General features: G+C 31.0%; 1 protein-coding gene across 1 annotated transcript in view; it reads right to left on the reverse strand.

The window, feature by feature from the left end:
• The window catches only part of LOC129222533 (synembryn-A-like), a 67,062-nt gene that overhangs the window by 24,012 nt on the left and 20,671 nt on the right, over window positions 1–22,379 (reverse strand). Inside the window, exons 4-11 of the mRNA XM_054857046.1 lie at window positions 20,699–20,768; window positions 15,396–15,471; window positions 14,954–15,006; window positions 10,682–10,958; window positions 10,499–10,593; window positions 10,108–10,276; window positions 6,384–6,482; window positions 5,255–5,316 (exon numbers count right to left, since the gene is read on the reverse strand). Of these exons, the coding sequence (XP_054713021.1) occupies window positions 5,255–5,316; window positions 6,384–6,482; window positions 10,108–10,276; window positions 10,499–10,593; window positions 10,682–10,958; window positions 14,954–15,006; window positions 15,396–15,471; window positions 20,699–20,768 (901 nt within the window). The remainder of the gene's footprint in view (window positions 1–5,254; window positions 5,317–6,383; window positions 6,483–10,107; window positions 10,277–10,498; window positions 10,594–10,681; window positions 10,959–14,953; window positions 15,007–15,395; window positions 15,472–20,698; window positions 20,769–22,379) is intronic.

Consider the following 22,379-nt stretch of genomic DNA (forward strand, 5'->3'; position numbering starts at 1 on the left):
TCCAGTAACCAGTTAACATAAGAATTCTAAGAAAATATTAAAACCACTCTTAAAGACATATCTAATCATAATAAAACTAAAAAGTTTATATGGAAATAATTTTGAACTGAATTTTCATGCAGTATAAGTGTTGCTGTGAGAATAACAAGCAATAGTAAAAGTACAAAAGTAATGTAGTTTTACTCACATAAATAATAAACACATTTACGTAAAAAAATTTGAAACCTTTTAACAATCAGTCATGTTGAGCTGTTCTCTTATCAAGAACTTAAGTTTTAATGAATGAATACAGCATTTTAACTATAACAAAAATAGTAAAAATATTTACTTATGTACACAACTGAATTTCAAATGATTTTATTATTTGTCGAAAAATGTTTTTTTTTTTTTTTGTAACAAATAACACTGAAATGCAAAAAACAATTATTAATTTCAAAATATATAACTTGGTTTAAAATATAAGAATTTTAAAGTCTGAAAGAAAAAAAAAAACCCTTTGTAAAATCTAAGGCGACAGCGAATAATACAATGGCAAAAAACAAAGTTGATTTTCATTTAACATTCAATTTTAGCAATTAAATCAAAAGTGCCAAGTAATAACTTTTAAGCTTTTACCAGTTTTAATTTAAAACAAAGAATTTTCTTGAAATCGTGATTATCGTATGCTAATAACTACAAGACAATGAGCAAAGGAAAATGAGCCAAGTCATTAATGACAGCGTTCTCTTTGCTTGTAAGGTTGTTTATTTGATTAGCATGGAACCTGTGGAAAAAAAATACAAGCTACCTAAAATAAATAACTTTACAGAAACAAAGCAATCTTAGGAAGTTCATCCCGCGGTTAATAACTTAAGCTTCAATGCTTTGATTTGGAAAAAAAGACACATAAATATGTGGCAGTGTATAATCGCACTTCATTAATTTTATTTTTATTTAACAAATAATTGGTATAAAATGCATAGGAAAAAAGGGTACTTAATTTTTCCCCAGCAAAAAAAAAAAAAAAAAAAAAAAAAAAAATTCACTTAATCAATTTTGCCTGAATTTTTTCGAATTTCCCCGATTAATAAAGTTCCCTGACTTTTCCCAGATCTGTGGCAACCCTGTTTCAGTTTTTATCATCCAGGAATATGAATATTTGTATGTAAGGTAAGTACAGTAATCCTACATTACTGTAAAGGTATAAATAGTAAAGTTTCTTATAAGTTAATAGTGAAAGTTATAATAAAGGTATAAATAGTAATAAAAGTTCAAGGTAGAAATACAGTAACCCTTCATTATATTGCGCTTGTCGGAAGTCATGAAAAGCAGCAATACATTAAATATACAAACAAATGATGCGTGCACTCACAAAAAATTTCATTCTCATATTAGGACAATTTCCTAATGGGTCATTTCACGGTATTTTTGACATTTATGTAGAGTACGTAACGTGACCTTTTTTTGCCATATTTTTTAAATTTACTGCTTGATTTGCAAATTATTTTAATTTGAGTTCGTGTGTTTGTAGGAAAAGCTCAAAATAAAACAATATGCTAATCAAACAGTAAATTAAAAAGTTATGGCAAAAAAAGGTCAAGTTACGGACTATACATAAATGTCAAAAATACCATGAAATGACCCTAATACAAACTACAAAAATAAATAAATAAATAAATAAATAATTAAATAAAAAAAATACAATATTCTTTTCAGATAGAAAATGCATTAAAATATTTTTATTGTCTTATGATGAAATAAGAAGCTAAAGTTACAGCTGAAACTGCAACAATTTTAGATAATATAAAACACTAATTTTGCTCATTTATTAAAAACAGAAACAACTTTTCCTGAGAAATGCAATGTTTTTACTCCAATGATCTCAAATTCAAAGCAAGGTTTTACATACTTATAACCAATGACAGATACAAGGGAGGGGAGATAGGAGCTATCGCCCCGCCCTTGAGCGACCCTACATCGTCAATTTTTCCGAATTGAAGTCCTAAAATGCAAGCGTAGACCATCTTTGATGACATTAATGAAAGAAATGGGATTTGAAACTTAGCAGAATTGAAGTTTCAGAAAGACTAGTTTTAATGATCTTAGGTGATGTTTAGAGTCTGGAGGCCTTTCCTCAAGCATTTTGCAAAATTTAAGCCTTAAAGATGTGTTGTAGATATTTCTGGCAGATTTAGGGGAAGAAATGGGCTCTTAGACTTTCTCCGGTAATTTTTTGAAACTGAAGTTCCAAAAAGCGAAATTTTAGACGACCTTTGATGATATTAGAGGGACAACGCGACCCTGGAATTATACCAAAATTCAAGAGACTCAAGGAATAGACTCACAGACCTCCTTGGATAAACCTCTATATTTTAGTTGTTTTCAAATTTAGATAAAAATGATGCTTTTGCTCCTACCCCCGCCCCCCCCCACACACACATGTGTAAATAAGATACGTTGTAAGAGGTAAATTTAAAAAATAAACCGCCCCCTCCTTGAAAAATTTCTGGATCCGTCCCTGTTTATAACTTTTCGGGAGACGGTGTAAAAGCGTGATATATCCAAATGAGAGAAATGGCGAGGGGTAGCTGCATTAACACCTAATACTAAAATTTCAAAAATAATAATGAAGAAAATAATGAGTTTTTGAGATATTTGAAGAAACGCATTTTTGATTTCCCACAAACATAAATAAAATATTGAAATTTGATTTTAGGCCATTCCATATGTTTATATCGAAATAGTTTTCAGAGAGTCTGTTTTATTTTGATCTTGTAATCAGAATTTTGATCAAAGCAGATATTGCTATTTACCTGCTCTTCGCACTAATAATTTTCAAACACTTTTGACGGGTAATTAGCAGTAACTGCACAATATAGTATTAGCTTGGAAGATTAATGATTGACTAATGCTCAGATTATATGATAAAATACGACTTCATATAGGGTCTCAATCAACTTTGTTTCTGGGGGTTTGTTGGCCACGATGTGAGCGTGGAGGTACAATCAAGTCATATCCAGCAAATTTAATGGCAGTTGATATTATCTTGTCATTCTTCGGGTGGAACCCGAAGGTGCTCAGAAAGAAAACTTTGCAGACAGGATAGGTTCCAGTAGATATTTCGAGTAAATAATTTAAAGTAAACCTCCGTTGCAGCGATTCAGTCCTCTTCCCTTTTACAGATTTTTTTATTCTTTGGAAGATCCAGCAATTTTTCTGGTGATCAGACAATTTTTTAAATTCTTCTAAAATGTTCTTTCTTTCCTCAAGGGAAATCATGTTGCTGCAGTTTAGCTTGCAAGTATTGGAATTGCAAGCTCTTCTAAGCTGAAGTTTTTTTGCATCTCGAGCAATGCGTTGAGCCTGAATTCTACATCATATTTTTGTAGGCTGTCTTAGACAAGGGACAGCATGATTCACTGTATCAGCTGGATGAAGAAGTTCAACATTCTGCATAGAATTTTGAGTAGAGGGTGGACTAGATGAGTGCTCTTGCTCCGATTCCTCTGACAACAAATAGTTGACAATAGTCGTGTTTTGATTGCTTATGGCATTACAGAACTCTTTTATGTTTCTGTGTTGTCACTTGGTGGCTGGAAGATTCTTTAGGCATTTTTAAAAATTAGGACATATCGCTTAATATTCCGCACTTTGCAATAATGCAATAAATCTCTATGAAAATTTAGGCGAAAGAAGTGCTTCATGCGTTAACAATGGCTCTCATTGAACTACTAAAAGTGCAGCTGCTTTAAAAATTGAAAAATATCATCTGCGACAAAACAAAACAATTGGAACAACACTGTTCTGTTATAACACATTTATTTATCATCTGCCAAGTATTGCTTGTATTTTCTCGTATATTATCTTTTATAACTGTATATTAGCAAGAACTGATTTTGTTTTATTGTTTTTAGAACACAGATATGAAGAATCAAAGATTTTTTTTTTAAATGTCTGATGGCTGCGAAATTACAAAACGTTTTAATCGACTTTATTTGAAATAAAGTTTGATTATTTTCCTTAAATAATTGTTTTAAATCTCTCTTGAGCTGAAGGACGCCCAAAGTTAAATTTTTGAGATGCGATAACTCCCAATTTAAAGGAATGATAAAATACGACCTGGCACGTACACCTACGTCTAATGAGAAGAGACTAGGAATCATCTTTAAAAATGCAATATTGTCTCTAAATTTGCCGATTTTTTTTGAGAGGTCACACAATAACCTCCCATCAGGGTGCTATTGCTTGTGCTTAGTTGAACTAAAAAAGAAATGGCGAGAATGGATTTTGTGTCTTGGTGCAAGTTTTGGCAGCGATTCATTTATGTTCCATTCTTCGGACAACGGTTATGGGCAGGTATAGAGCAGTAAATATATCTGCTGATTACCTGCACAATGTAGCGATAATATCAGTTACTGTAATCACCACTGATAATAAAAAATGCTTTTATTTAGAAGCAAACCAAATAAACATGATTGCACCACAAAACTAAAGTAACATAGATTTAAAAAAAAAAGGAGATTTTTTTGCAGTTTCTGCCATTTACCCTTCCATGACAGAACGGTTATAGGCAAAAAATTTACTAAAAAAAAAAATCAGTTACTGCCATTTGCCTGCCCACGGGAGAAAGTTACTGTTCTTCCGTGGGCAGATAAAGAGCTGTAAGTACATACTACCGACTTCCAGCACAATATTGCAATAAAAGCAGTTACTGCTAATTACCACTGATAAAAAATTGCTTTTTTTTTGCGGCAACCAAATAAACATTTTGCATTTTGAAATCTATATTACAAAACTATAGTAATATAGATTTCAAAATGCAAAAAAAAAAAAAAAAAAAAATTAAAATTACAAAATCTGCAGTTACTGCTGTTTACTTGCACACAGCAGTATAATATAAGGATCAAAATAAGAGGTCAAAAAATTGTAGCTTGCTATCACTAGAAAACAAAAAAAAAAAAAATAAATAAAAAACGTTTTTTATTTGTTATTTTAGGGCATATACCAAAACAGTATTACTTTTAGAACATACAGTTTTGTTTTTAAATTAAAAAAAATCTGCATTTTTGACCGAGTTATAAGGAAGGCAAAAAGTACTAGGTGGCCATCTTTGATCCACCATTTTGGATGGTATATGTTTGTATCGACACACAAATTTAGGGGACTTTTTAAGATTTACTCTACATGCTATGAGGAACAAATTCTGAAAATATTTCTTAATTATAAAAAAATCCTGAATTTACTGGGCTAGTAACGATAATAAAAGAACATTTACCTATTTCTTAAAGTATTTCCTTCTTCTGGTCTGTTCATGACGTCTTTTAAAGGAGGTAAAACCTGAAAAAGAAGTTTTTGAAATGTTTACTATTTTAGAACCGATGTCCAATCCAATATTTTTTACATTATAACATAAATGAAATAATGAAATGGGCTGTTCCTTATTTTTAAGTTTCTGATAATTAATTCCTTTGCAATCTGATTTCAAAAGTGGCCATTTCCTTCCTTGCATAAAGATTTCTTAGAAAATTGCTAATTTCAAAACTTGTAGCAAAATGAATAATGAACACTTAATTTTGGCTGAAACAGTTTTCTTTGTTGAAAAAATTAACAAATAAGAGTTTCTAAATTTCATGAAGCTTTTAAAAGGTGATGAACACATATCGACATTTTTGAGATAGGTCAACCGGTGTGTGTCTGTATCTGGATAAACATTTTCTGGCTTCTTTGGATCAAAATATAATGCAATGAATCGAACAAAATTAGGTATACAAATGGTCTCCAATGGGAACTAGAAGTGGTTAGTTTTTTTTGGCACCAATTTCTCTAAAAGGTATCAAACTTTTTTTTCTAACAAATTGGGGCATCAATTTTACAAGAATTAACACAAGGATTGAACCAATAACTGTTACACAGATAGACTTTAACCCAGTAGCAAATTTTTCTCAGTTTTAAATGAATTTTCTTTGACATTCCAAATGGTGTACATACATTTTGACACACCCTGTATTTTCAGATAGACAATTCAAAGGAAATTCAAAATTGAGACTTAGCGAGAAAAGATAAAAATTCATAACTTGTTAAATAAGTACTGTCTGACCACGGATTGTATGGAAAGGCAAACATCTGGTTTGCAGGCAGAAATGGACGCATCGATTAGTTTTCAGGGATGTCAGCTTTTTCAGATGCATGTTAGCCTTTAAATTCAGCAATCTTGTTCAAATGAGCGGAACATGTGCATCAAGTTTTTACTTTTGCCCCTCACTCAGAGACTTGTCTTCACTGGACGTCTGCCAATTCCATACAACCCATGGTTGGACTGCAATTACACTAACAAAAATTTTGATCTTGCGATAAAAAACAAAATACATGCACAAAAATATATTGAAAAGAAGATTGATACTTACTCGCTTGCGCAAAAACTTTCTTATAGTACTATGAGAACGAGCACATTCACTTAAGGTAGTGAGAATAGGAGACAGGATTTCCTTATATGTTTTATGAGGCTAAATAACAGCAAAGGGGGGGGGGGGGAATTATTAGGTTGAAATATTTTTGCATAGTTTAAAATTTGCTCTTAAAATGCAGTCATTTTTGGTTCAGTAAAAATTATTTTTACATACTTCATAAAGAAAATCATACAAAAGCATTATTATGTTACATAGCACAAAACATTTCAAACATATCTTAGCAAAATAAATTTAATTTATTTTATGACTTCTTTTTTGGGCAAAAAGAAACAAAGCATAATAATAACTTATTCAATCTTACATATTGCAAATGATAGCACTGACTTTGCCCTTATGTAAATTTACTGTGACCAAAAACAAAATTCATGAAGAAATTGTTTAGATTATTTGTACTATCCTAACAATATAATGCATATATGTTACATAATGATACATATTTTTAAATGAAATATTTTATATAAGTATATATACACACACACAGGGTGAATCAGAAAAAGTGGGAGAAGCTTTGCAGGCTGATAGAACCCAGATATGTGAGCCATAATTGTGTAAATGCTCATCAAATGGGCCATGTAAAATTTTCAAGCAAATGTGTATCAGTCTAAATCTATAAGAGTGGCCAGCTGATAAGAATGGAGTCATTACAGCTGGAGGATACTCTTTTGAGAAATTTCTTTGAGGATGAACAATCTATTCCTGTTAATAAAATATTTTTTGAAGCATCTCCTTTTGTTCTGATATTAATTCTTTAACCCATTACATGATCAGCCCGAAACCCCTTAACGCACATGCCGCAGATAATGAACGGAGTTGCTTTTTGCTACGTTGTAATAGCACTTTTTTCCCCATTTTGCTATCGGGATTTTAATGTTGTTTTTGCTGTTCAGCTTGCATTCGAAAATCGCTTCGCTTTATTGGTTTTTCGGCCCTGAATTAAATAGTGCAATAAAATACAAGGTTGCTAATATGTGCTGAAATATTCCTTAAATTTACACAGTACATAACGGGAAAATAAACAATAGAGAATAGGACAAAAAGCAATTATTTTCATAACACTAATTATATTATTCAATTATTATTATTATTTTTTTTGCTTTTATCTCAGTATATCATTTTTTTTCCCTTTTATACACTTAAGAACTGTTAAATGTAAGATGATCTATCTTTCAAAATGGCTCAACAAAGCATTCTTCAAACAATTGACTGACCGATCCAACCTGTGAGTTGGACCTGTTGAATGGACAAAACGCTTTAATAACTGTGGGAATGATTTTCTAAGAGGATAAAAAGTATTCTTCGATGCCTTTTGATACATTGTGACCCTTCAAAACGACCTATACACACAGAGACTGGTGGGTTCTTTTATCCTAATTCCGATGACTTTTAAATCCCTTCTGAGTGTCCAGATATCAGTTGCTCAAGCGTGGGAAGTATTTTAAAGATAAATGCTTACAAAAGATCAAAACTTGCGGCTAATCCCCTATTTCCCTAAAGGATACCTTTGTGCATGCAACTAAAAGCCCCTAGCTGAGAGAGGAATCGGCCTGGGCGGATTCCCTAAGGAGGTGCCCCCTTGGTGTCTTGTGGTCAATCCTTCCGCATTATTTTCGTACAACAAAACAGTTTGAATCAGAAAGGAATTTCAAAGCAAGCTTTACTGCCCGTACTTGGGAACATGTCTTCAGAAGAAAAAAAAAATTTTTGCTTGAAATCGAGTCGGATTGTTTTTCTTTTTTTAAAACATACTTGGATAAATTTTAGTTAGTTTCATAGGATTATTTACTAATTTAGGCAGTTTGATTATTGAAAAGAAACCAAATATTTTGTTTCTATTCTTAAAATCTCATAAAAAAAAGGTTCAATTAAAACATTGGAGCTATTTTAAAACAATAAATAAAATCTGAAAAAGAAAGGGAGTTCGTATGAGTAGAGCGAAAAGAACTCAAGATATTATCATTTCATTTGTACTGTAGTATATATTTTATGTTTTGCATCTATTGCGTATAGTCAATGCGGTCGTTATAATTTTTGTTTGTGAAATTAAAAATATTCAAAACTGTATCACTAAAAATCCATCAAAGGGTGCCGCGAATATAAAACGTTATAATTTAAGTTTGAAAATATCATGATTTAAAAATGAATAAATATTAAAAAATAATAATAGGATACAAATAACTAAAAAGCGTAGTAAACACATTATAATAATAAAAAAAAAACATACTCGTACAAAATTAAGATGTGTAAGACAATTAAAAAAATAATAGTGTGTAAAATAAATTATAGAATTTGAGGATTATGAACAATTTAATGAAGGTTGCTTGGGTAAGAAGGTGGATTTTTGATAACAAGAAAAAAATATTTCTGTTTCTTTGCTTTATTCAGGCATAGAAATATTGGTAAATATGTAAGGAAATATTTTCACACTTGTTCATCAGGAGTCCAAATGCCAGAATGCTAAGAAACAAAGCTTCTACGAAAAGATAAAAATATAATGCCTGATTATTTGAAGAATTATACGTGTCCCATCTAAGAGAAATTGAAAGGTTAATATCTTAGTAAAATAAAATAATTTACAACAAATTTCGTGAAATACTGTAAGTTACATACCTCTTGTCTAAGGAAAAGAGCTTGATTACCGCTCCCCTAAAAGCACCAGAACCCAACAGAGAAGCGCAATAACAGGGTTCTGCCCCTGAAAGGATCGCCGACACATATTCGGCTGAAGCAAAAACTGCTAGAAACGCCGTGACGACACAGGATCGTCGAAGGCACTTAGGAACCATTTTCTTGCGATGAGCCTGAATCGGCCGGGGCAGTTTTAACACAAACTGCGCGGCCGATCCTGCATCGGCTGGGGCAAAGAATGGGTTAAACATAACTACTCTTTAATTTCTCATAGTTTTCATTTCACAACCACACATGTATGAATATTGCTCATACAGCTGTGCTTTATCACCCTATTAAGGTTAGATTACTTTTACAGCTTCACTCTGGTAAATAAAATGTTTGACGTCAATGGTTTCACAACCAGATTTAATAAGGATGCCCCCAAAAATGCTTTAGACCCCCCCCCCCCAAATGAGAACTCTTTCCAAAAAAAAAGAAACCAAGGACTTTCAATTGTCACCAAAAAATATTTTAACGGCCAATCTGCACCATGCTCCCTCCACTCCCACCTCCATGACTGAATGAGCGCTCCTTACTTTCGTGCTCAAAGAACTCAAAAGCAAGTGCTCAAAGTGGAGACCAAACATATTGGTGCACAGTTCACATAGGTAAATGAAAGACAGGGAACTCAATCAAAGATTCCTGGTGGCATTGATTTCGATTGTATCAACAACGGTTCGCACAATAAAATCTTTCACTAAGTTCATAGTATAACATTCACTGAAGATTTCATGTGCTATTGGAAGAAAAATCTGATGTATGCAACACATTACTTTCTTGCATGCCTGTTAAATAATCAATGACTTATAACAAATGAAAATAATCAGTGTGTGTACTTATATGCATGCTGAAAAAATACAACTCAACTAAATATGATTTTGGTAACTTGTAGATGCCTCACACTTCCAAAAATAATGCATACTAATGAATAAGTTACTCAATCTTAACAAGAAAAAAAAAGAAATAAACATAATGGCAAGAATTAAAAGAATACCTTATCCAGTCTTTTCTCTAAGAAGTTAAGAAGTACACATACAGCTTCCATGTTCATTCCATCATATTCAAAACTATTGTCTTTCTTAGCATCATTTATTTTCAGTACTGGGGTTAAAAGTTCTTCATAACTAGACATTGGCATATTCGTGAGGAGATCAATCGTGTGGCTGAAAGAAGAAATATTTTTTTTTATTGCGACCATTGCTTGGTTGATTAACAGCAACATACTCGAATCTATTTTCGTGCAGGGGTAAGAGCGTAAGAAAAACCACGTAATATTTTTCTTGAATTTTCTTTGTGTAGCAAGAAAATGTGAGATTTAATGTTTTTTTTTATCATCAGTAAAAATTAAAAACTTAATGTATTCAAATTCATGACTATGAATTTACCTCTGCAAATCTTCCTTTTTCTCTGCTGATTTGGCATCACTCAACAAGATATCGTGCAATATACTAACAAGCCTCATATAATGAGCTTCTTCTTCCTGTAATTTAAAATAACATAATAAATTTACGTGCCTGTGCATGAAAGAGTTTTTTAATCTAAAGAAAAATAAAAATAGCATAAATTACCTCTTCCATGTTGTATTTATCAACATTCACAGTAAGATTAAAAAGAACTTTTAAAACTTCGCACGCCATTTCTACTTCTTTATCAACAAGACAAGGCGCAAAACAACTTTCAACTTCATTTTGGTTACTCTTGCCTCTTTTGCTACTTTTATTGAACTTGCGTCGATTTTCAGTACTTTGTGTTTGTTGTAAACTGCTTTCAACATTATCTTTCAGTATTAAGTCCAACACTTCCATAAGATAAGTCAAACCATGAAGCTGAGTCCTTACTTTAGGCCTAGGCAAGAAAAAAAGTCAGGAAACTCTAATTTACAAATATTTCAACAAGAAATGTGACATTTCAGTACAATAGACTACAATACAAAAATGACGACCAGCAACAGGCTTGGGGTCCAGCTGGGGTGGTTAATTTTCCAGTCCTCAGTAAAGATCAATAGCCCTCTTTAAGCTATCTGCTTCCTTTCTCATTAAAGCTTCCTCCAGTAAGCTAATCCAAGTCCCAACAGCACTACTGAAGAAGTAATTTTTTCCTGATTAGACTGAGCTTTGAATAGCTTAAAACAATGATGTCTAGTTCTGCTTTTCCTGCAAAACTTTAGCCCATCAACATGGTTTGGCATCACATGGTTTCGATCAATTTAAACAACTGAATCATGTCCCATCTGACTTTCCTTTACTTGAGACAATACAAATTTTTAAGTTGGATATAATAACACAAATCTGAAGATCCACTAACTAGCCTTGTCGCCCTTTCTATTAAGGGAACATCTTTCTGGAGATAAGGGGATCAAAACTGAACAGCATACTCTAAACGAGGTCTCACAAAATTTCTGTACAAACAGGGCCAGATTAAGACATGGCCAAATGAGGCATGGGCACAAGGCACAAAAAAACAGGGAGGGGGACAAATCTGTAGCTAAAGTTTTAATATTGGAGTACATTCATACTGCATTAGAGCAAAATATAAACATCAAATGTGCAAAAAATTATAATAATAATAATCTTAACATTTTAATCTGGTAAGTAATTTATTTCCCTGCATGTAACATAGCACCAAATAAAATTCTTGCAACAGGGTCATAACCAGAGTTTTGTTTTGGGGAGGGTTTCGCCACATTTCTAGTGAAATCTATATGCTCAATAAAATTTGATTTCATTCGTATAGCCTATTGATTTTTGTTACAACAGTTTATTTAAATGAGAGGATGCTATTTAAGGGATTAGTATGAGCAAACGTGAAAAACAATGTATCAGTTACATGAAGAAAAACTATATTTTGGGTACACTAAATTACCTCTGTTAAACATTCGATGTCTTTTTAATAACTCAAAGGAATAAATGTGTGTACTCATGTATGCACATTTGAATATATGCACCTAAATTTTTTGATATGTTTAAAATATGTTAAATAACAGTTTAGTACTTTTAAATTCAAAGAATTTGGATGTTTTTGTTGGAGTCAGATATCCAAAATCAGAAGTAAAATGCAGTATTGTTTTGTAAGAAAAGAAGTTTTTAATAACTACAATAAAAATAAATACTGCAGATAAAGCAAAGAGATTGCATAGTTCTTCAATCATAATAAAATCATTTTTCAAATCTAATTGAGAAAAAAAGTATAATAAAAAATAAAATAGCAATAATATATTTTTCAGCAAAAAAAAAAAAAAGCAATGAAAAGCATTTTTTGGAATAGTATTTAAAAATTTTGGAGGGGTTTTGAAAACCTAAAAACTTTCTGCTTAAATACGGCCCTGTCTTACAGTGTCCTTAAAAGTCATAGTCAGGCTCATGGTACAAAGGCAGAAGAACCTCCTCATAATTGATCAAAATAAATCTATTGAACAACCAGCAGTTTAGTTGGAAATAAATATATGAATGGAATACTTTTAGCTAAAAGCTTAGTATTTCATTTGTATGTTTTGTAGTCATGTTGCAAAATGATGTATGATTAAGTGAGACCTATTAAGCAGTTTGTAGGCTTTCTATTTTAGTGGCTTTGTAATTGGATGGTACTTTGCATTGTAGCGTCCTGATCTGATGTCAAATATATATGAATTTCAGAATGTTTATTTTTGTCTCTGATCTTGAAATTTATGAGAGTAATGAAACTTAATCCACATATTTTTTGAAATTTATTTCATTTTATGAGTGCAATAATAATAAAATGATTGGTTAAATACCATAAATACTCTTAAAACAACAAACCAACCAATTAAGGGAGCAGCATCAGTGCATGTTCCAGTACTAATTATTCTGATACTTTCCCCTTTATGGCAAACTAGCAAAAATACCCGGCGTTGCCTGGACTAGTAATAATATTGCAAGAAACAATCGCTACTTTCTTTCGTTTTCTGTTTTAACTGAAAAACTACTCAAAACAAACCGCTTTGACGTGATTAAAAATCGAGCTTCTCCCTTACCCTTAAAAGTAAAATAGCAATAAGTATAAAGAACCAATGAATATTCATTTAGAAACGAAAGCCCGAATTTAAGCATATCAAAACTTGAAGAATTTCCAAAATATGAAGTAACAAAAACAAAGATTACTAAAAAAAACCGTGCGCTTGCTTTATTTAATGAAGTAGTACACACACACACACACACACAAAGAAAAGAAAAAAAAAAAAAACTATCTACTATGTTTCCCTCAGGGTGCGAAAAGTGGAGTTTTTAAATGTTTAAATGACTTTAAAGTCATGTTTCTTCTGGAGAAGCCTTGATTCAAAATTTTCATTATGATTACTTTTAATATTGCTGTTGTTATGCAACGAATTTTTGTAACAATGGGTTTTATATTTAATCACATAGAGTAAAGAAATTACATAGAGAGGATCTGCTTTACTAAGAAAATGAAGCCGGAAGTTGCACCGCTGCATCCCAAGATCCTTAGCTTCTTGCTAAGTATTTTAAGATACATCTTGATTCAAAACATTCCATTACTGAATGTTATTACTGGTTGTTAATTTAAACTTAGATATTTTTGCAAGTTTATGAAGCACATTTTTGAAATTGCATTAAAGCATGAATTAAAATGCAAACCAATCGGGCAGCTACTTTATATGGTCTCTTTGCGAGATTGGTGAAAACTATACTCGCGAAGCGATCACGTTATCGTAGCCCCGCTCATCATTGCACCGCTGTATAACAAAATTCCAGCTTCAACTTCATCTCCTTTTTACCATAGACGGGGCCTCTCTATGTATATTTCTTTACTCTATGTTTAATCATAACATGGGGAAATTGCATGTATTTACTGTTTTCCAACATAACGTTTTTAAACTAAGACTTTAAAACTCCCTGATAATGTAGATATCTATGGTGAAAAAATGGTTAAAATCCGTCCAGTAGTTTTGAAGTTTATCACGGACATCCGGACAGAAGTAGCCCTTTATGTATAAAGATGAGGATGCAATTCTAAGAAAGCAATAAATGCCATGCTTGCTCCAGAGAGGCCTTGATTCAAAATTTACATTATGATTACTTTTAATGTTGCTGTTGTTAGGCAACGAATTTTCGAAACAATAGGTTTAATCTTAAATCATTTGATGTGGAAATTACATGACATTTACTATTTTCGATCACGATGTTTTTAAACTAAGTTATTTAACAATAAATTATAACCTAAGTTGTTCCCTGATAATGTAGCTATCTACGGTGAAAAAATAGTTAAAATCCGTCCAGTAGTTTTGAAGTTACCCCGGACATCCGGACAGAAGTAGCTCTTTATGTATAAAGATAAGGATGCAAATCCTAAGAAAGCAATAAATATCATGATGGCTCCGGAGAAGCCTTGATTCAAAACTATCATTTTGATTAACTTTAATATTGGTGTTGTTAGGCAACGAATTTTGTAACAATGGGTTCAATCTTTAATCATTTGATGTGGAAATTACATGACATTTACTGTTTTCGATCACGATGTTTTTAAACTAAGTTATTTAGCAATAAATTATAACCTAAGTTGTTTCCTGATAATGTAGCTATCTATGGTGAAAAAATGGTTAAAATCCGTCCAGTAGTTTTGAAGTTTACCCCGGACATTGGGACAGAAGTAGCCCTTTATGTATAAAGATGAATGGAAAAGTTTTTGATTAATGTGAAATTTTTCATACAGCCAAAAACACATCAAGTACTAATTCAACAAAAAAAAAAACCCCCTAATTTGACACTTTTGGAAGGTGAAGTTTTAGCGAAAATTCAATATTTACTTGCGGTAAATGGTTCAGAAACAGATTAATTATGTAATTATGAATAGTGAATAAAACTAACCTTATTTCAGCACACAAAGCTGTCAGCAAAAACAACATTCTCATGTCAAAGAACTGAAAGAAAGTTATTAATTAATGCTCATATTGCAATTATATTATCATACTATACAATACTCATATTTTAAAGTAAAATCATAGCAAGCTTTTATTTTACATTGATTTTAACAAACTGATATAAATAAACATAATTAAAAACAAATTGCATATATTTTGAAAATAAAGTTGCCAGAAAGTTTAAAGAAGCATATTTAGGGTCCGAGGAGAAAATATAGTTATTATTTCCAAACTTTCAAAAATGTGAGGACATAAAAATGAATGAGAAAAATCTAATTTATCAAGAAATAAATCAGTGCACTTTAAAATAATTTACCATCCATACCATATAAAAATCCCACAATCTTACTAAAACAATTAAATGATTAAAATATATTAATAAATCTTACTTTAACATCATTAGGCAAATCAGGATCTTTATAAGTTCTTAAACGTAACATGATTCCTTCGATGCATCCATTATTGCTGAGAAAGGAGAAAGGATGAAAGAAATTCAAATTAATAAACTAAAAATAAATAAATAAATAATATATAAAGAGAGAGGGCGGATTTTTGTGTGTTTATATGTTCGAGGTAATCTCCGGAACCACTGCACCTATTTGAAAAATTCTTTCACTATATGAAAGGTGCTTTCTTACTGAGTAACATAGGCTATAATTTGAAAAAAATCCAATTAATAGTTCTTTTTTTATTCGAATTTGGGGCCAAATTTCACGTAAATTGCCTATTATTGGCTATTAAAGGGGTGAAAAATTACTTGCACATATTAATATTGTATATCGTTAAAAAGGGTAGAATTTTCTGCGTTCCAAACAATTTATTTCAATGCTCTAACTTAATTACGACTTGAGTAATTTGCGTTTTTAGCTTGAACTTTTTTAGGCTTAGCTGAAATTTAGGCAATACTTTCTTCATTAAATCTATCAATAAAAAGTGAAGGAATTGTCCCACAGTTTTCTTTAGGACAGCATTGGAAAAAGCGAGATTTTTTACTCCAGATCCCTCTCGACCTTTGGTCGAAAAAATTAGTTTCTATCTTCAAAGAAAAAAAATTTACAAGCGTTTTTAAATCAATTTCGAAATATGTCATTTTGATTCAGGTTGTCAACCATTTTATTTTCGCGTTTCCATGGTTACGCTTTTTGAACCCTTTGCATCTGATTTCTTCAACTTATTTTATTTCATGTTTCCGTGGTTACGCTTTAAAAATTCATCTTTCGCACTTTAATTTCTTAAAAGTATTTAAATATCTGTCGTCATTGTTTGGAAGAGTAATTTTGCATGGTGTTATTTTTTCTTTAAGTTATTCTTTAAGTTATTAAGTTATTCTTTTAATTAATTGCTTAATATATGTCACTTGACACAATTTTTGTTCTCAAGGTAGACCGGGCAAAGCCGGGCAATGCAGCTCTTAATATATAAAGATTTGAAAGCCGATGTGATATTTTCAAAATAAATATCGGAAATATATCGTAATATATATCGACTGATTATATCGACGAACCGAGCTCATAAGTTAAGCACGGATCGGTAGTTCAGTTTAGGATTATTTTTTAAAGGCAACCTTTAATGTACTTCATTGTTTTGGCGATTTGTTTTGAAAGAAAAGAAACTTTTGATTTGTTTTTATCCGAGTGAAATGTAGGACATTTTCTTCTTTTTTCTGACGATTCTTGAATGTTCCATGGGATAATTTTTTTTTGTTGGACGGATGGATTATAATAGCGTGGTTGCGTGGCAAGTTTGGCGATAAACAATAGAGCTGCGGAATTATTTTTACATTCGAAAGATATTATTTGATGTCTTTTTTTGCTTATTTGGCAAAATAGTTAAAATTGCAGTAAAAACCTCTTGACTCGCTAAATCGAGTTTTAAAGCAACTGTGAATCTAATTTAATGATTTGACGAAAAGTTTTAAATTCCAAAGAAACTTGAATAGTTTTTTTTTTTTTTGAAAAGGTGTGTACGCATTTTATACAAAGAAAAACGATCATTTCACATCAGAGGGAGAGGGGGAGTGAATTTTTTTTATTCAACAGACTTCCATTAAATTTTTAGCACGGGCATCGCTGTGCGAGTACTGCTAGTAAATAAATAAATAAATAAATACCCTTAAAAAAAGCAGGTTAGAGAAATAAATTTTATAGTGATAACTAGAAAAACCGATAAATAAAGATGTATGTGTGTGTGTGTGTATATATTATATATATATATATATATATATATATATATATATATATATATATTAGGGTGGTCCTTATTTTTGAAGTTGTAGATATTTTTCGCGACACCCCCCTCAATTTGTTCGATTATACAAATAAATGATCTTTGCAAAATTTTAAGTCAATCCATGAATATTAACACGTGCCCCTAGGGCTCTCTTTTGTGAGTTTTGAAGAAAATAGTGCTGATTTTCTCATTTTTATGTAAAAATATACTTACGTTTCATATTTAAAGTAATTTTGAACCTCAATAGATGTTCCCACTTCCACACCAACAATTCTCTCACTTTCATTCGGTAAATTTTACATGTTACAGAGGATACATGAACACCAATGGCCTTGGGTCAGGCATACCGCTATTCTGCGCTCATTTCAAACCAAATGGAATGGGAACATTTATTTCCACCAAGATGGGCCCAAGGGATTCTAAAGGCCATTAATGAATGGCCTAGGCCATCAATGAATGATCTCTGACAACAACAAATTGCCTCCTCCAGGCTTTGGGAGTGTTGATTTGCAAACTTTCCTGTGGTGGCAAATAGGGTCACTAGGCTTCAATGCTATAAATATAAGTAATGGCAATTATATTTTAATTCGCTGTTCTTCAGTTATAAATATACTTAAATGTTTATTCAATTTTTTATTCTTAAAATATAAATTTTGAAAAATCCTTGATGACTCAAACATAAAAATATACTGTATTTCCCATGTCTAAAATATAAATTTAAAAAAGTTCCCACTTGGAATAATGTAAAAATCTATACTTGAAATCAATTTTCTTCTATTTCAGTACATAGTCCTTTATTATCATCAAATTCTTCTTGCAATTCACAAGATTTAGAAACCGAAATGGGTATCTATCCTAACCTGTAGAACCTTTTTTTCGATATCTAGTCTACCACAACACAAACAAGCTTGACAACTATTGATATCTGCTCACCTTTCATCACTGTTAGACAAATGCCATATTAGGGACAAAGATGCTGTTCCTTTATTAGCAGCCTACGTAGATGCAGTAAATTTAAATCCTAATGATCTTGTAAGAGAGCAAGAGAAAATCTTTTAGGGTAAAATCTAATTTTATGAATTTAAATTTAGACTTTAGTTATTCACTGGTATACAAAGCTACATTTATATATAAGAGGAGGGAAAATGCCGATAGGCTTACCATGATAGCTTCAGGCCCTTATGTCGAACAGCTACTCGGACTCCTCAGATATTTCTTCGGTTGTATATGATATCTTAGATGATCGCTTTTCATTACTAACTGTTCAAGCTGTAGTGTTTGATACAACGGCTTGCAATACCGGCCGTATAAATTGTGCATGCAATTTTTTAGGGCAAAAACTGAACGGTGATATATTATATTTGGATTGCCATCATTATGCCCTTGAAATTGTACTGCAGAGTGTGCCTTTAAAGAAGTTCTTGCCTTTCTTAGGTCTAGATCCGATATTCCATTATTTAAGTGCTTCAAAATTTTTTGGAAAGATCTCCATTGTTCAGAACTTATAACATTTCAATCAAGTACACATACCACTTAAATTCTAAAGGACGAAGTTGATGACACATTATTGTTCGTAAAAAGCGGAATTCAGAAAGATTACAGAGAATTTTTATAACTTGTAAAAATATTTCCGGGTGAAGTCCCTCCTGTAGGGAAATGTTTTCGGCAACCTGGAGCTTATCCCTGAGTCAGATGGGTGGCAAAAGGAATTTACTGTTTAAAATTTTATATATATCGAAAATAATTTAAATTGACCTTACATGAAGCGAAAGCCCGTAAATGCTGTTTTACAGTTAAATGCTGTATGAAGATATGGTTTTTCGCAGCAACCAAATCTAGGCTCTTTTCTAAAATATGGTGTGTCTAAAAAACTAGCAGCCTACAAAATTATGACAAACATGTAGCAGAAGCAGTGATTGGAAAATCATAAATCACTTATGGTATTTAGGGGATGAACTAGTAGCTTTGTCCGTATTGGATGAAGGAATTAACTTTAAAGATAGGAAAAGACGACTCCAAAAAATGCTTGCTGATAAGGAAGACGTATCTGATGACTGTTTAACAAATTTTAGATAACAGTAGATGATTTTTACAACTTTCTTAGTAAAGATCTACCTCTTTATAGAATCAATTACAAGTCAATAAAGTTGTTTGATAAGTTACTAACACCAAAAGATGTTTTCCTATTTGACCCTGTTTCATGGCAAAATTAAGGAAACTATTTAAAGGGAAGAGATATTGTTAAAATGCTGAAAGTTGTGAATGATACACTTGAAAGAGCTGCATAATTAATCAAAGAATTTCACAATGAATTTACCAAATATGAGTCACAAAAACAATTTATTTTACAGACAGTTCAAGACTATCGGAAAAAAATGCACACGTTTGAGACACATTGAGAAAAGTGTACGATTAAGGTCAAGTTTCTAAAGCACTATTTCATTCTTATTCAAAGCAAAATCTTTAGATGATATGAAGTAATTAAAAAGATTAATCTTAGTTGTACCTGACGGTAAAAATATTTTGCAAACCTAGGAGGAACGATATACCGGGTCTGAAGTAAAAACTCTAAACTAGTAAAAACTAAAAGATTTGTGAGAAATTTATCAAAAGTGTTAAAGTTCAACGTCTTAGGGGCACGTGTTATAATTGACCAAGTGAGTTCAAACTTTGCACAGATTACTTTTTATTATAGTGTCACAAAACTAGGGGGCGTCACTTGTTGAATTCTGGAAAAAAAAATTTCCCATATAAATAAGGACCACCCTAATATATATATATATGTATTTTTCAGAAGAAAATTCATGTTGGATAATTGAAATATAAGAAGATAAGGAAGACCATAATAATAATCAATTACATAAAATAATTAAGTTTCAAAGGACAAAAAGGAAGATTGCCAGGCAAGTTTAGTACGTTTGTTTTTAACATTTAGAATGCTTGACTTTCTAAATTAAAAACATAAAAATAAATAAATGTAATGTTAAAAATTGCAATTGCTCTTTCTTTCTTCACTTTCAGCTATAGTACATTTTTATTTGAATGCAGAGCGTAAAAATATGTTCGACTAAATTTTTGAGGCATATTTCTAATTTTCAAAGAGTGAAATATATTTGCAGGGAAGTTCAAAATATTTCTGTACTTCTATACAAAAAAAAAAAAAAAAAAACTAGTTATTTTTACATACATCTCTCTCTACATAAACATATGTTCTCTGTAGACATTTTTTTTTCAAGACTAGTTCCCCCCCCCATATTTTAGAGACTGATAAATAAATAAATAATTGAGGCAAAATTATGAGCAGTAAAAATAAATGATTAAAATTGATGAAACACTTACAAATATTGCATGCATCTCATAAAGCAAAAAATTATCATGAAACAGTTCAAGCATATGCAGAATTAATACTTTAAAGTGTCACATTAACAAACTTCAAAGAGTAATAAATATAAATAATTCTTACCAACATGTCTTTTGCACAAATGAACTATTGAAAATCAAATTGCACAAACACTTCTGGGCTTCAACTACCACTAAAACATTAAAGAATCATAATTAAACACCAGAAACATGAAATACAAAACATGAAAATACTATTTTCATATTTTTTTAACATTCTAAATTTAACATCTTAGCCTAACCCTTAACAGAAATATCTAAAGTTAAGATGTAAACATTTAAAACCTAAAACGGTTAGGTAAAAGAAAGGGAGCACATGTGAAACGATTTTTTTTTTCATTTCTTTATTTTACAAAATATATTACAAATTTCTTAGAGTAAAAATGTCCACATTTCAAAATAATTTTTTCTTTGCATTGTAGGATTTTTTTAAAAGATTTTTACTGAATTATTTCATTATTTTATGGTACTTTTTAAAAAATATTGACACGTTTTCACACATGTCTTTATAGGGGGTACACAAAGATTTTGCTTCTGGTCTCAGATAGCATGATAATGTCAAAAAAAAAAAAAAAAAAGGAATTTAATATTACGTTTTTAATAAACTAGAATATTTTGAGTCCAAGTCCTTTTATTTCCTGTAACTGTTCTGTAAAAAAGATCGTTTACAAATATAATTAACAGTAAATTTGTAAATTAATTGTAGAAAATATTAATTATAAATGTTTATACATTTCTTTATAACTTATACACTAATATTAATAATATGGAGAGAAACATGTAAGCTGTTCACTCTGCCTCAGATATTGTGCTCACAAGTGCAAACTTGTGAAAATAAAGAACTCCAAATTCAATTAAAATAAATAAAATATTGTTACAATCTCATCTGAATGTTCATACAATGATTTACAATAATTAAGTTTAGCTTATTAGTTAGCACAAGTTGTGTTTTACCCGAAGAAGACAGTGATGAAATTATATACGACATGTACTAAAACAAAGAAGTTGTCACCCAAGAAACACAAAATGGGTCACTACTCTATAAGTTGGGTAAAGAGGTAGAACTGGTACTGCCATCACTTGAAATGTTTTTCAGATTTTTTACTTCAAGTTATCTAAGTAAAGCACAACACATGGCCCCCTTTCCTCAAAACAATGTGCTGAATTTCCAACATTAATTTACAACCAATTTGCAGCAAATTTAATTTAAAAGATTTATAAGTTTTATAGTTTAAAAAAATATCAAAATGTGACAGGAAAACATGAGATCATATTGGAATAAGATACAGCATTTGATGCATTTAAATTTTAAACATAATAAACAATTAAAAACAGTAACACATAATAAAATCTTTCTACGGAGAAATATTTTCCCCCATGTATTTTCAAAACTTTACAACAGCATAATATTTTATACAGATTAAGGTGGAATCAGAATCCTATTTAACCTAAGCTAAAATTTAGTTTATCAAAATTTGATTGCCTTTGACATTAAATTTGTTTTCAAATTAGGCAAATTTTTGCCTAAAATAAAGTTTCCTGTACTTTTTACAACTTATTACAACAGTATAATGTAGACAATTTTTTGTTTGATTTTAATTCATTTATTCGATTGATCATAAATCATTTACACACTGAACTTGTTTTTTACAACCATACATTTTATTAATAAACTCATATTTAATATAAGTGCAACAAGTTTCAATATTTCAAGACCTTATACAGAGAATAATTTCCATAAAATT

Source organism: Uloborus diversus, chromosome 5, assembly GCF_026930045.1.
Source record: "Uloborus diversus isolate 005 chromosome 5, Udiv.v.3.1, whole genome shotgun sequence".
Lineage (NCBI taxonomy): Eukaryota > Metazoa > Arthropoda > Arachnida > Araneae > Uloboridae > Uloborus > Uloborus diversus.